The following is a 15,082-nucleotide window of genomic DNA, read 5'->3' as shown; positions in this document are numbered from 1 at the left end:
GGTTCAATACTTAGGACCAGTAGATCAATAGTAATAATGTATTCAAATATTTCAGGAACCGCGTACTTGCCTGTGAATTCCAACTGGAAGGAGTACATAAACTCGGCTGACTTAACCTACAAGGACGTCGAACTCGAATCAAAATTTCTTCTGGCCAGGAAAGCAGAGAAAGCCTGCAAGCTGATGCACGACGAGCAATACTCCAACGACCTGTGGATGTGGGACCAAGACTGGTCGAAGCAGAAATTGAAAATGAACAAAATCATAATAAGAAAACCCAGAAAGAAGAAAGGTGCCGCACAATCTGAAGAGACAGACGAGGTTATTACAGAGGAAGGTTTAACCATGAATCAGATATGTTTTGAAAACTTTGAACAATTAAATAATGCCAAAGATAGTTGTGATAATATTCACGGTGCTTTCGATTATAAAGGAGAATTTTTGCTGCAAAAAATGCCTGATGGAGTAATCTATAACAATAAAAGTAATTCTGCTGTTGGTAATAAAGGTGATAATTCAGTTGATAACTTACCGGATCCTCTGGAGAAAAAGTTTGCATATCTATTCGATCATGCGCAACATCTACCGATTAAGAGACCCCTCCTGCCAGGGTATCCGGCGTGGTACCGGAAGATGTGTACGAAGGCTGATTCTGATGAGAATTGGGTTCCGGGACCCCAAAGTATCGGGACTGGTATGCAGGTATGTTATTTTTTGTGTTCATTCATAATATTACGGCTTAATCTGCAATCTAGCCAATTGTACTTTTGAATAAAAATGAGATTTTGATGGCATTTTGTTATAAAGCATGTTTTCTATGCTCATGCAAAATTTCAAACTCCTTAATCTATAAATAAATGTGTTATCGTTCTTCACACCAAACAGCCAACTGCAGGTGCCAAATTTCCATCGTAAATGGAACAACCTCGCTCTTTCTATAAATTTTCTTTATATTATGTAAAAGGGAAGCTAAAATAGTGTATTAATTCATAGTGCAGCTTATTTAAAAAAAAAAAATTATTCCAAGTGTATTTTTAGAATTATTGTTAAATTCCCCTCGATAGTCAAATTATGTATTATGTTTATTCTCCTTCCTGAACAAATTTGTCCAAATAGAGATTAAGCAGTCGATATGTAGACATACGCTTTTTTTTGTTTCTCATTTACAGAAAAACCTCGTTAATAGGAATTCCACGGGACCGAAAATCGAAAAAAAAATCGAATTACGAATTATGAAATGTATGGGGGGAAATATAAAAATTTAGAATTTTTTTTTTTGATTTTCATTAATATTGTTTACGATCATACATGTGCCTACCAAATTTCCGGTTCCGTGTGTGTTAATGGGTCATAAAATGTCAGGATTATTTTTATTACTGTAAAATAAGTAATGTATGATGTTTTAAGAAAAGTCTGTCACAATTTTCAATGACTGGCTCATGAAATAGTGTACTTTTTTACGATTTATTGAATATTTTTATATGCCAGGGCTCTGAAATCATTTCAAATTACGAAATTCGAATTAAAGGTATGGTTTTATATGAAAATAATGTTTAAGGGACTTTTTTTTCGCGAAAATTTCGAATTACGGCGAATTTCGAATTATCCGTGTTCTTATTAACGAGGTTTTACTGTAGATGATTGTACAGAGTTTCATTTCATACATAGTCAGTTGACAGGCTACTGTATCGCAATAGAATAATTATGTTGAAGAAGATCGTCTTGTATAGAGATGGAGTCTAGACGTGTGAAAATGATGGCAATTCTTATTGTGCCATCCCCTAGCGGAAGTCGGCCACCATCAAGGCGATCTTAGCTTTGTCATTTACTACCCGGAACAGTTCAGTGGAGCCGCACTCGTATCACACACGTAGGTTCTTAAGCCACGAAATGTGGCATCGTCCTCTGCTCCGCTCACCATCGATCTTTTTTTGAATGACAAGTTGGGGAATGCTGTACTTTTTTCCTCTCATAATGTGGCCGAGGTACTGTAGTTTCTTGGTTTTGTTGCTACGCAGAACTCCTCGATCCTTTCCCAATCGATTGAGAACTTCAACATTTGTCACCCGGTCAGTCCAAGGAATTTTGAGGATGCGTCTATACAGCCAGATCTCGAAAGCTTCAACTCTCCGTGATATCTCTTGATGTAGCGTCCATACTTCCATATCATAAAACAGAATTGAGAGAACATAACAACGTACCATATGCAGTCTCAGACCTAGGTTAAGGTCTCGATTGCTAAGGAGGCGTCTCATTTTGAGAAAGGCACTCCTTGCGATCTCAATTCTAGTTTTTATTTCCTGAGACTGGTTCCAGTTCTCATTGACCCATGTACTTAAATATTTATAATGGGTCACACGTTCAATTGGCTCGCTGTTAATGGCAAAACTTGTGTTTGGTGTCACTATTTTTGATATTAGTAATAGTTTTGTTTTCTTGAAGTTCATTTTTGATGGCAATTAAAGAACCATAATTTTTATACAAACTCTGAAAATCAACATCTTTGGTCACACCTTGGGGCTAAGCCAACATTTGTCAACTATGTACTAAACTGGTATGTGAGAAATAATGGTAAGCAGATAATTTCTGCAATACAGTAAAACCCTGTGAATTTGAAATCAATGGGACTGAAAATTGTTAAAAATTCGAATTATGGAATACAAAATGTATGACAAAAAAAAACAAAAAAACTTTTTTGTTGCAATTTTGTAACATTGTTTCCGATACTGATAAAATTTCTTTCAGATTATTATCAGTGGTGACTGTTATGTTTCATTCATCGAATTAGCGCAAATCATTACCTATATATTTAGATTTTGTTATTTAATTGTTAGTTTCTTATTATTTAAAAAAACACAATTTTGACAATCAATTTAATTACAGGTAACCCCTAAACTCCTCTCCCTCACATGGGAAGGGTATCCATTGCATTATATCCGAGGTGAGGGTTGGGGTTTCATTGTGCCCTTCAAGAACGAGAGGCCAGACGATGGGGACGATTCGATGGTACCGTTCGAGAACCTCATTCGGAGCTGCCCGGTACTGGAGTGTGAAAATTTGGAAGCCAATGAGACACAGAGTAAAGGAGTGCTTGGACATTTGTGGAAAGATGTTGAAGTAAGTGATTTGATCTCTTTTGAATGGCTTAATGTCGACCAAATGCTTAGTCATATTTTATGTATATGTGTGAACTTAACATTTTCTATGCCTTACGATATTTGGCTGTATCTGACAAGCTGCAGATTTTTAACGACAACGTTGAGTGTGGGGTGAAGTTCTTACTAAAATCGCTGTAATATTGATAATTTGTGCCTTAGTATTTTATAATTATTCAAGCAGATGTCACTGTGTGTTTAATTTTTTAGATTATGCAAATTATTCTACCGTGGCTAGTACATAATTTGAGTTTAAAGTCGGATGTGCGGCTTGTCGATCACGGCCTCATAGAGCGAGAAAACTCGCTGAAGGCATAGAACCAGTTAAGATTTAATGACTAATGTGAAAATATTCATGTATTCAGGGCCAATGTGTCATTAATTACTTTTCATTCTAATTTAATATGTTATTTCCCATCGGGAAAATTGACATGGTCATTGGAAATTAAGTAGTGTAATAATGTCATGCGTATTCAAGTGCCAATGTCACCAAAATTATCAAAAAACACTCAGTTTTTCTGTGTACTAACTAGTCACTGATCATATTTCTCATAGAAAATAAAACACTCGATCTGAATTAGGGTGGCAGTTAACTGGAATAAACATGCTGTCCCGCTTTTGACTTTCCCTCACTCAATGGTCAATAAGAATTTAGTTTAATACCATGTGGTATCCAATATCAACATTTGTCAATATGATATAACATTTTACAAGTGTTAGTGGTACCTACATAATATTTAAATTTGTAATTTTTAGTGTTTTCGATTTGTGTTAATGACATCAATTGAGAAAAAACCAGTTATTAAAGGACAGTGTCAGGAATTAATATTTAAAATACGTGATTGATGCTTGATGGATATTGCATATCATGTATGTCAAGAGATTGGGACACCATATATGATTTAGCTAACTGACTAACGGTTAGACTATAATAGATATTGTGATGTTTGATTGTAGCAAGAGATCGGAAAGCGCGATTATTACGCGAGAAAGCAAGAAGATAAAACAGGAGGTGCTTACACCGGCACTGGTGTCTGGTCCGGAGTGGTCCTCGCAGGCTGTTGCTATTTTATGAGGCTTGCTCACAAAGATGGAGTCGGTAAAAGAGTCGGGAACCCCCTTGCCAAAGATTTCATCAATAAGTTCAGCGAGAATGTGCTGGCCGGAACCGGGATGGAAGCTGAAAAGGTGAGACCGCAGAACAGATTAATAAATAGAATTCCGATTGGCAATACCTCAATACACTACATTTTACGCAGGGTTTTGAATGTGTGAGTGTCCTACGAAAATGAACCATATATTATAGACGTGCAATAGTGTTTGTTGCAACCTTCAAATACAATACACCAATATTGAATGAGCATAAACTGAGCAGCATAAACCGTGCATAAACCGAGAGCAGTTGTCAAAACGAAGGACAAGCGTATTCTTAACATGTGTTTAAGTTTATCCCATATTCTTATACATTTGAGATTGGTTGCCTGTTACTCCACACCCTTTAAGTATTTCAGTTCCCATTATTTCTCAGTTCCTTGGGTCCGTTGGGGAGACCATACTGCCAGGCAGCCAGATTTCTGCAGGAATATCCTAATTTAGAAACTAATTTTGAGCCCAATCAGCTGTTACAAAATATGAAATAAAAGAAAGACATTGGTGGCGCTTTTAGCAGTGGACTGTGTAATTTGAAGGATGATGTGGATTCCGGATCTAGGGGTGGGGGCGATTTAACAGGATGCCAGTCACTGACCTTGTATGATGTTGATGATGGCTCCGTGGTCTGGTTGCACTGTCACTCGCGTGTTATTATTTGTTTGGCTCACCCGGTGCGCGGCACTTGACGGTACACTGTTTTATGGATGATTTATGAAGTTGATGAATGATGATGATTGGTGATATGAATAATGAGAGCCGGTATCACAGCTTGGCAGGTATTCAGAAGTATACGACGGTCATACTATATCAAGCTGACGAACTACTTCTGAATCAGTCTGTATTATCAATTGAATTACTAGTGACGGTAAGCTATCAGAAGACTGCTAGCGTCCGCTATTTGGATTTAGCTGTTGTTTGCAATCACGGTCTTTGACCCATAATTGCTTATCGTCTGGTCTTGTAACAATACTAAATATGGGAATTTGAGTAAGGGAGGACTAAGGATGAATGCGACCATAATTTGGCTCAACCAGACATTATTCATATAATTGCAGTTTTTGAATGTTTCTTAAGTGGGCCAAGAGTAAAGCCGCATTTAGACCAAGCGAGTGAATGTTTGTTCTTCCCCCACTCCAGCGATATTCTTATGCTCGCACAACAAAAAGCATTTATGTAAAGATAATTTCTAAATTCTGCTTGGTCTAAATGCGACTTAAGAGACTCATGGAATACCAATGCGCAAGGTATAATAGATGACGTGAAATGAGATTTTTTCAATAAGGCTGGAGGTGCTATACTTCTTCCCCATAGATATATGGTCTTACACCAGTGGCGAAGGGTGGATGTAGGCTGTTAAGATCCACCATAAATAGTGCACATTAAACTTTGTCAGTCATACGTATTTGTTTTCATTGAAATAAGACTATGATTTACAAATGGTGTTAACTAGTTAGTTTTTAAAATTCAATTAAACCCTGCGATAACCATGCCAAAAAATATACTCGGCTATCTATAAATATCTAAAATTATACAATTAAATCATACATAAAATTGGATGTTTTATAGATGGAATAATATTTTTTTATCTATTGTAGTTTGGTTAAGGCAGGGCATGATGAATTTACAAAAATGAACCAGCAATATTTGTAATATGTATTCTTAATCTAACGAAAATAATTATGTAAGTATGAATATAAAAGTCTGCACAATTTTGTCATATCGCCCAAAATATACCAAAACTATTATGGTTTGGTTTAGGTAGGGCTTAATTGATTTTTAAAAACTAATCAACACCATCTGTAAAGTGTATTCTTAGTTCAATAAAAACAAATACATATAACTAGCAAAGTTTAATGTGCACTTTTTATGGAGGATCATAACAGCCTACCTCCACCCTTCGCTACTGTCTTACACCTTGTGAAGTTTTTTTGAAGTCATATATTGATTGTTATATTATACGATATTTTAAATTCTTTAGGTTCTTACAGCTGCTCGAATGCTATCATACTGGCGTAACAACCGTGACAGAATAAGACACCAGAAGGTGATGTGGCTTACAGACCATGATCTTCCTCCACATATGGTGACTGCTTATGCAAAGAAGTACGGAGCCATTTTGCCTCAGGTTGTCGTGTGTGGAACTCTCACTAGAAGGTAATGCTCAACAGTTTTTCTGGTATTCAACGTTTATATTGGATGATAATGATATAATCGTGTCTTTGATGCTTGTGACGTTTTGAATCCATTACAGGACGTATTGCCAATGTTGTTTGTTTGCTGTGTTGCTAATGTTTCTCATGATTTTGATTCAATGAATAATCTTCAATAATATCTTTAGGGCTATGGAACCTACTTGGATGACTGCCAGTAACGCCCACAAAGAAAGAATCGGTTCAGAACTAAGAGCAATGATTCAGAGTCCACCCGGATACCGATTTGTTGGGGCGGATGTTGACTCGCAGGTAATGAACATACATTTTTATAATTTCATCAAATCATAATAACAGTATGTATTGCAAGTTTTTAATATTCTCTTATGTCTAGGAATTATGGATAGCCGCTGTGCTTGGAGACTCTCAGTTTGGTCTACACGGTGCAACTCCTTTTGGATGGATGACTCTTGCTGGTTCAAAAGCGGCTGGCACTGATATGCACAGCCACACCGCCAAAACTGCCAACGTAACGAGAGACCATGCAAAAGTTATCAATTATGCCCGAATCTATGGTAAGTCAATAGAAGACGCTTTAATATTATGTTTGTAACAAAAATTTAACACAAAAGCAAGAGAAAATAACAATGGCGAAGGGTAGAGATAGGCTGTGGAGATTCAATATAAATAATGCACACTTAACTTTTTCAGTCATACTTAGGCCTTTTGCTCATGGAGAAACTAAAATCCGACAAACTGATTGCTGATGGAACTCATAAACTGGTCAATGACTGGCGCTACTGAAATCCAGTTGCAATAATAATCTCATAACCTCAAACTGTCAAACCCATTATCTTTCCTACTTCATTCTAAGCTTTTTCCGTAATATCTTGACGGGAATATTCTGGCAGCCTGTAATTATACAGGCATGAGTATTTCTCAACTTCTGCCACTAATTTTAAATTTAAATTCGGTTCGCTCATCCTTAACTTTTGATGTCTTGACTTGTTATTGCTTGTTCAGTTCATCAGTGCTACCAATTTTGGTATGAAAATATGATTTTTCATTAAATCTACTGTTATTGGCACTACTGTTTTATGGGAGACTGGGAGACTAGCATGCCGCATCTCTTCAGTTTAGTAGTGAACGTTTTGAAACTGAGAGATTCCAATTTTGCCGTAAGCGAGCCGCCATTGAAATACACTAACTAGATACTGGCTGGAATTTTAGTTTCAGTCTTGTCTTTTTGAGTATTCTCGTTAGCAGAAGGCCTTATTTGTTTTCATTGAATTAAGAATACAAATTGCAAATGGTATCGGTTGGTTTTTAAAATTCAATCAAGCCATGTCTTGAGCAAACCGTAATAGTAGAGGTAAGTTGTGGCAATGGTGAAGGGTGGAGGTAGGCTCTTAAGATCTGACATACATAGTGCAATATACTAAAGTTTGTCAGTCAAACGTATTTGTTTTCATTGAACTAAGACTACAATGTATCGATAGTGTTTATTAGTTTTTAAAATTCAATTAAACCAAACCATAGTAGTTAAGGTATGCTATGGGCGATTCGACAAAATAGTTCACACACTTTTTCAGTCATAATTATTTGTTTTCATTGAAATAAGAATATTATGTATTAGAGATGGTGTTCGTTAGTTTTTTAAACTTCATTAGGCCCTGCCTACACCAAATCATGATCGATAAAAAATATTCTTTCATCTATAAAATATCTAAAATAAAGATAAACAAATATTTTTTTATTATTATCTACTTTGGCTTGGATTAGGCAGTGTACAATTAAATTTAAAAAACTAACAAACACCATCTGTACATTGTAGCCTTAGTTGAATGAAAACAAATACGTTTAGTACAGTAAAACCTAGTTAGTAAGAACACTGATAATTCAAAATTTGCCGTAATTCGAAATTTTCCCGAAAAAAAAGTCTCTTGAACATTATTTTCATATAAAACCATACCTATAATTCGAATTTCGTAATTTGAAATTAATTTCAGAGTCCCGGCATATAAAAATATTCAATAAATCGTAATAAAGTACATTATTTCATGAGCTAGTCATTGAAAATTGTGACAGACTTTTCTTAAAACATCAAAAATTACTTATTTTATGAAGGTAATAAAAATGATCCTGACATTTTATGACCCAATTCAGTTGGTACATCTATGATCGGAAACAAAATTAATGAAAATCAAAAAATAAATAATTTCAAAATTTTTATATTTTCCCCCCATACATTTCATATTTCGTAATTCGAATTTTTGTCGATTTTCGGTCCCATGGAATTCGTATTAACGAGGTTTTACTGTATGTATCATTTATATCTGATCTTGTCGGCCTACCTCCACCCTTCGCCACTGGGTTGAGGAGATCCGACAAAAATAATGCACACTTTGTCAGTCATACTTATTTGTTTTCATAATAATATAAATTGCAGGTGGTTTTTAAAATTCAATTAAACCCTGCCTAACCAAACTATAATAGATAAAAAATATTCTTCTATCTATAAAGTCTCTAAAATTAAGGATGATTTAATGGCATAATTTTAGATATTATATAGATTATTTTTTATCTGATATCTATGTACAGTACACTCAGTAATCCGCCGTTCGATTATCCGACAACTACTATAATCCGCCGTTATTTTTAATAGTTGAAAGCACAAAATCAAGCTCTATAATTCGCCGGTATTCGATTGTCAATTTCAGTAGTCCGCTGCGTACAAGTATACAAGTATAATATAGTTTATTTTGGAAACTTCTCCTTCGTAAAACATATGTTCATCGCGAAGAAAGTAATGTACCAGGGAGGAAAGTGCCCAAAGACCGCATCACAATTATGCCATGCTCCAATGCAACCGGGACACACAAACTGAAACTTTTGGTCATAGCGAAAGCCAGGAATCCTAAGCCATTCAAGAATATCTGCCTCACTGAACAACTGGTTGTATCAAGTGATTTACTGTTTCATCCGTGATACTGATCCATGCCATGGACGAGTTAACTCGCCAAAGCATGTATGTCGCGTCAGGCCACGGACGAGTTAACTTGCGGGTTCTTGTAAACGTCATAACTTCTGAATAAACATTCTGTGTATATTTTCTAAACAATATTTATCATTTTAGTGTGAAAATATTCACGATAAACTCAATAAACATGTTGTGTAGGTAAGTTTTCACAAATATTCATCATTCTGTTCCTATTTCATATTTTTAAGGATTTTATTCCGAAAATAGCTTGCCTACAAGTGTCCACCTAGTAAAAATTGGCTGGCAGTACGAATTTCTAAAAAAAAAAAAACTGTTTTAACGAAATACCTGTTTTAATTTTTACCATATTTTGTATGTATGCACTATAATCCGCCGCATTAACTAATTGTGCACTTGTCTGGTTTTGGGGTGGCGGATTACAGAGAGAGTATTGTATTATGGCTTACTTTACGCAAGGTTTAATTGAATTTTAAAAACTAATCAATACCATCTGTAATTTGTATTCTTAATTCAATTCTACGTTTATATTTTAGGTGCTGGGCAAAACTTTGCTGAGCGTCTTCTCAAACAGTTCAACCCTGCAATGTCAGACGGAGACGCGAAAAGCAAAGCTACTAAAATGTTCACGACAACAAAAGGTCGAAGATACTACCGGCTTAAACCGGAGTACATTGAGAGGGTTTTTGGTGATGAATTGTTTGCTGAACCATCAGCTTATCAAGTTGGATCCGGAAACGATCAGACTAGCATGTCTCATCCGACTGTTATGGTCGCTTACCAGGCCTCGAGGGTAGCGAAGGTCAACGGGATGACTATCGATGAGATGTTCGAGAAACCTAAATGGGCTGGAGGGACAGAGTCCGATATGTTCAATATGCTTGAAAAAATTGCAGGTAATTAATAGATTAAAAAAAATTTCATTTAACACTTAACAATATTCTTATATTTGCAAAATCGGCTGATAAAATTAGATATTATTTCAAAATCAAAGTAACCAAACTACTTGTACCTTACTATACAGCTGTTTGTTGTATGGCTTTTTAGTATTAGAGCGAGTAAACGATTAGAGATGGAAATATTTAGACCAGGGGTAGTCTACCTTTTTATACCTACCGCCCACTGTTGTATCTCTGTTGGTAGTAAAGTAGAGAAGTAACTTTACTTTATAAAATTTATAAAGCAGAGTTACAGCAATGTATGATTTGAGGCAAGCGTTCATTTCATCGGCAGCGGTCGATCTTGGAATGACTGGTAGTGTTTGGCGGAAATTGCCAGATAGTATAATCATTGCGCCACCAAAACTTCTTGAGTCATTGCGCAGATCTTTCATAGTTCGATTGAGTGCTGCCAATGCGCATTTGTGCGCCATTGTGCATTCATCTCAGGTGATGATTTTACTTGCTACCAAAACTTTGGCCATTGCTGAGTGTTTCTCAATACTGCTTGTCGGTGTTTCAGTTGTTTGAAGGTTTAACGGCAATTTCAACGTTGAATGAGCCGTTCGGCATCCTTCTAACAACGTGGCCGCTATCCCAGAAGAAGCAACTGCTACAGAAATTTCGGATCTCGCACGAACAGTGGCAAAAATCAATGACATGAGAAATGTTTTCCCAGTTCCACCAGGCGCATTGAGAAAAAATAAACCACCATTTCCATCATCAATTGCCTTCATTAACGTATCGTACACTTCCTTCTGTTGGGGGTTCAACATTGGTACATTCGATCGAACCGATAGGTTCAATGCATCTCGATTATATTCACGTTCACGTTCCAATTCTCGATTAAAAGCGTCATTCATTCCACGATGTGGCGTTTACAAAGTCTTTCGGTATTATCTGAGGCTGAACTGAATCAACTGTCAAAAACGCCATGTTCATACTTTCTTTTGTTTGTTTGTTTATTGTTTCTGTCATGTATCAGAGATGGCGTTGTATACGGATAAAAATTTTTTGTGATTTTCTTTTGTTTTCGTATGCGCGAGCTCCATCTTTTAAATTCATCGATATCAGTCAAAAGCCGTTCGATACAAAATGTATGAGAAAATGAATTTTCTTCATAATTTATTTTTTCCGTGATTCATCCGATGTTTTAATAGTTATTCTGCTATTCGGGGCGGAGACAAATCCAACAAATCAAAGATTATAAAAATCGGTCCAGCCGTTCTTGAGTTATAAATGGTGTAACTAACCCGACTTTGTTTTAAATATATAGATTATTTTTAGTGTTTCTAGATAAATAAAAATGGTTATTTATCCAATATCGAAGGGTCGAATGCTGAATGTTTTATATATATAGATTAAAGTAAACGTTGAAAAAATAGAAAAAATATTGTAACAACACAATAAGTAATATTAAACTAAGTAGGTAGTTGGTAAGTAATAGTAACGAGACTAAAAGGTAATAGTAAAATATAAGTAGCGGTAAAAATTGATTCTGATAAGCAATTGTGACATGTATAGTTAAATTTTTGTTGAGTGCATGCCTCGTGTGACGAACCATGACAATCGATGCACTGGACTAACAGTAAAAATATGTTTCTTACGTCCCCACCTTAGATTGTTTCTATTGCCCCGCACCATTTTTTTTTTAAAACCATTAAGTATTTTGTAAACAACGATCAATTGCAATAATGTAAGCTATTCCACCTAAAGTTAATAGACAAATAAATATATTTATATAATTGAAATCATCTGACTAACGTTTTTGTATCTTCAGTCACACTTTTTCGATAAACGCAAAATATTACTTTAATGGTGGGAATAACGTTTTTGCGAGGTATACAGGTCCGCTCTGGACTGCGCTCAACGGACGACTGCTGAGCGGCAGAAGCTCCAATGACACTTAGTTTGGCAAACACTCACGTGATTTAGACATGTGAATCGGCTGCTATAGCCACTGTTTCTATCGTCCCTTGTTTCTATTGTCCCCGGTCTCCCCTACATAATGAAAATGTTTTTAAAACCCCTACCGCCCACCATGAAAGCTGGAACATCCACTAGTGGGCGGTAGGGACCAGGTTGACTACCCTTGATTTAGACCAATACAAAACAATAAAAAGTCATGAACACCTGAATCATGAAATTCAACAAAATAACGACACATTGCATGAAGTTCTTGGCCATCAGTTAACCTAAGGATTTGTCAAAATTGCTTTTTCATTTCGAACAAGGAAGAACAAATTTTACCTATATATTATTATAGTAATGCAATATCAAAGATTTATTCAATGTTTTAATGTGTTGCATTAATTGCATGTATTTGGATTGAATTTGACTACATTATTGATTACGACCTTTGTCCACAGGTAGTGATGAGCCTAGAACCCCTTTCCTGGGTTGTCGTTTGACACGAGCCTTGATGACTGAAGACCTGAAGAACAAGCATCTGCCAACAGCCGTTAATTGGGTGGTGCAATCTGGAGCTGTTGATTTTCTTCACCTCATGTTGGTCTCCATGGCTTGGATGACAAAGTCAAAAGCGAGGTGAGGATAATCATTGCAATTATATTTTAACTTTCTTTTCAGAACAGTCATCACAGCTTAGATACCAATCATCATTGTGATCATGCATCAGCACATTGAAGATTGTAAGTATACAGTGTTTCCCAACCTTTTTAAACCTGGTAAAAATAGGAGAATTATTTCAGGAACCGTTTATGCAGGAAGAACTTATTATTAATATAGTATTTTGTTTATTAGTTTTTAGATCTTATATTATAATATCTAACGTTTAAAATGATTGTTAATGGAAATAATCAGAAGTAAATTTAAGTAGAAGAAAAGTAAATTTATTGTTAATAATACCTATGTATGAAGTACAGTGAAACCCCGATTCTACGGTTTTCAAGGGATCCTAAAAAAAACGATAAATGCGGGATATATAAGTTTAAAAAAAAAACTCATTTTTCTCCTGAATTTAAGAGTTCTAGTTTTCTTCATGATAGCGTCTTATAAAAATTCGTGATACGAGATGCGAAGCAAGCCTGAGCGCCGACCGACCTGTGCAAACAAAGCGACACGACTGAAAGGTCTGTATCATAAACAATTCTACGAAAACGAAATGAAAAATATTCAACAAAAACGATCAATCAGGATAATATTTGTGACGGAACCATAATATTTAGATGATAGATCGAGGAAAACGATAAATCGGGGAACGGTTAAAGCGGGATTATTTAACATTGTTCTTATGGGTGTTTGGCGGGACTTCAAAAATGAACGATCCGTGCGGGAACGGTAGATTGGGGATCCACTGTACTTCTGAAAATTTTGAGAAAGCTAGTTTTAAATAATAGTGAGAAATCTGCTGCAGCATCTTTGGTAGTTAAAGTTGATAAGAATGTTTGATAGCTTCTGTATTGTTTCGGAGAGACGAAGCACTGCATTGACATCCATTTGGGTTCTCCATTTTGTTTTTATTTTTTTACTGATTTAGTCGAAAAAATCTTCAGTTACGTGTGTTGGTATTGATGATGGAGGAGGAGTGAAGACTGAAGCGTGGTTTGAAATTGCGATTGCGTAGTTTATTTACATATTAAGAAGTGCAGTTTACATAGGTACATAAAGACAATAATACGATATATAAAAACGAGTGAGATATATAGCTCGAGGCTCGGCGATACTGAGCGACTGATATGGAGTGACAGTTGCACGATCAAGATAAAAGCGGAGTGAGATATTCATTCAGTCGTGATAGCCTATTTATTGAACCCCTCACGATTGCACAATGCTGATACTGAGTATTTGCTTGGAATTTTTGGCACACTAGCAACACACTTGGAGTCCCTAAGCAAAATATTCTAGAGCACAAGAGATTTAGAAATATCACTTAAAAAACTACATTTTCCTATTTTATTTATAGGTTTTGCTTGAGTTTCCATGATGAAGTGAGATACTTGGTGCCAGAGAAATACAAATATCAAGTAGCTCTCGCCTTGCATGTGACCAACCTCTACACGAGAGCATTTTGTGCCAAAAAGTAAGTTACTTTTTTTTCTTCTGTTAATAACATTTTTATGCCGGAACCAAAGCCCACCATAGATAGGTCGTGACACGACGTTGTAAACTTGTTTTCATTATGGTTTTCCTTCCTAATTTTCCATACACTGTGAAAGGTAGTTACTAGGTAGTAAAAAAAATATTTCTCTAAAACTTTATACGCAGCACTCTTCTGAACTTTTTTTAAAAATTAAGTATTCTTGCACCATGACTTGCACATGGTTTAATATTTATTTTAGAATTTCAGAGATATATATTGTAGGAAATAATTATTGAAAATAGTATGCCCTATTGATTGGATGGACCTCATACTTTATTGATATTTGGAAAAATAAAGATTTTTTTGCTATTTTAATTTCAGTGATATTGACCGAATTTGAATGATTTTTATCATACAAACTATATACCACACAAGGAAAAATATTTTTTTTTGAAATTAAACATCTTATTGTAATAAAAAATAATTTTCAACGAAAAAATAAATTAAAACCTATTAATTTGGTATAAAAACGAACCATGAGTGTGAGTGAGTAAGCATTCCGCACGCTTATATCTCCGCCCTATGCGTTAGACTTAGAGTAAGATAGAATTTCTATGGCTGAATTAAATAGTTTTTGAAAACGTAGC

General features: G+C 35.5%; 2 protein-coding genes across 2 annotated transcripts in view; both read left to right on the top strand.

The window, feature by feature from the left end:
• LOC147078030 (putative RNA-binding protein EIF1AD) overlaps window positions 1-15,082 on the top strand; it is a 125,282-nt gene that overhangs the window by 9,292 nt on the left and 100,908 nt on the right. The gene's annotated exons all lie outside the window — the stretch shown is intronic.
• Window positions 1-15,082, top strand: part of PolG1 (DNA polymerase gamma, catalytic subunit tam) — a 70,266-nt gene that overhangs the window by 9,132 nt on the left and 46,052 nt on the right. The window contains exons 6-14 of the mRNA XM_085961131.1: window positions 56-702; window positions 2,884-3,117; window positions 4,113-4,343; window positions 6,286-6,461; window positions 6,646-6,769; window positions 6,852-7,032; window positions 9,992-10,351; window positions 12,763-12,940; window positions 14,319-14,435. Of these exons, the coding sequence (XP_085817257.1) occupies window positions 56-702; window positions 2,884-3,117; window positions 4,113-4,343; window positions 6,286-6,461; window positions 6,646-6,769; window positions 6,852-7,032; window positions 9,992-10,351; window positions 12,763-12,940; window positions 14,319-14,435 (2,248 nt within the window). The remainder of the gene's footprint in view (window positions 1-55; window positions 703-2,883; window positions 3,118-4,112; window positions 4,344-6,285; window positions 6,462-6,645; window positions 6,770-6,851; window positions 7,033-9,991; window positions 10,352-12,762; window positions 12,941-14,318; window positions 14,436-15,082) is intronic.

Source organism: Rhyacophila brunnea, unplaced genomic scaffold (assembly GCF_057557595.1).
Source record: "Rhyacophila brunnea isolate RB1 unplaced genomic scaffold, BYU_Rbru_1.0 scaffold_12, whole genome shotgun sequence".
Lineage (NCBI taxonomy): Eukaryota > Metazoa > Arthropoda > Insecta > Trichoptera > Rhyacophilidae > Rhyacophila > Rhyacophila brunnea.
This window is presented reverse-complemented; position numbering and strand designations above follow the sequence as displayed.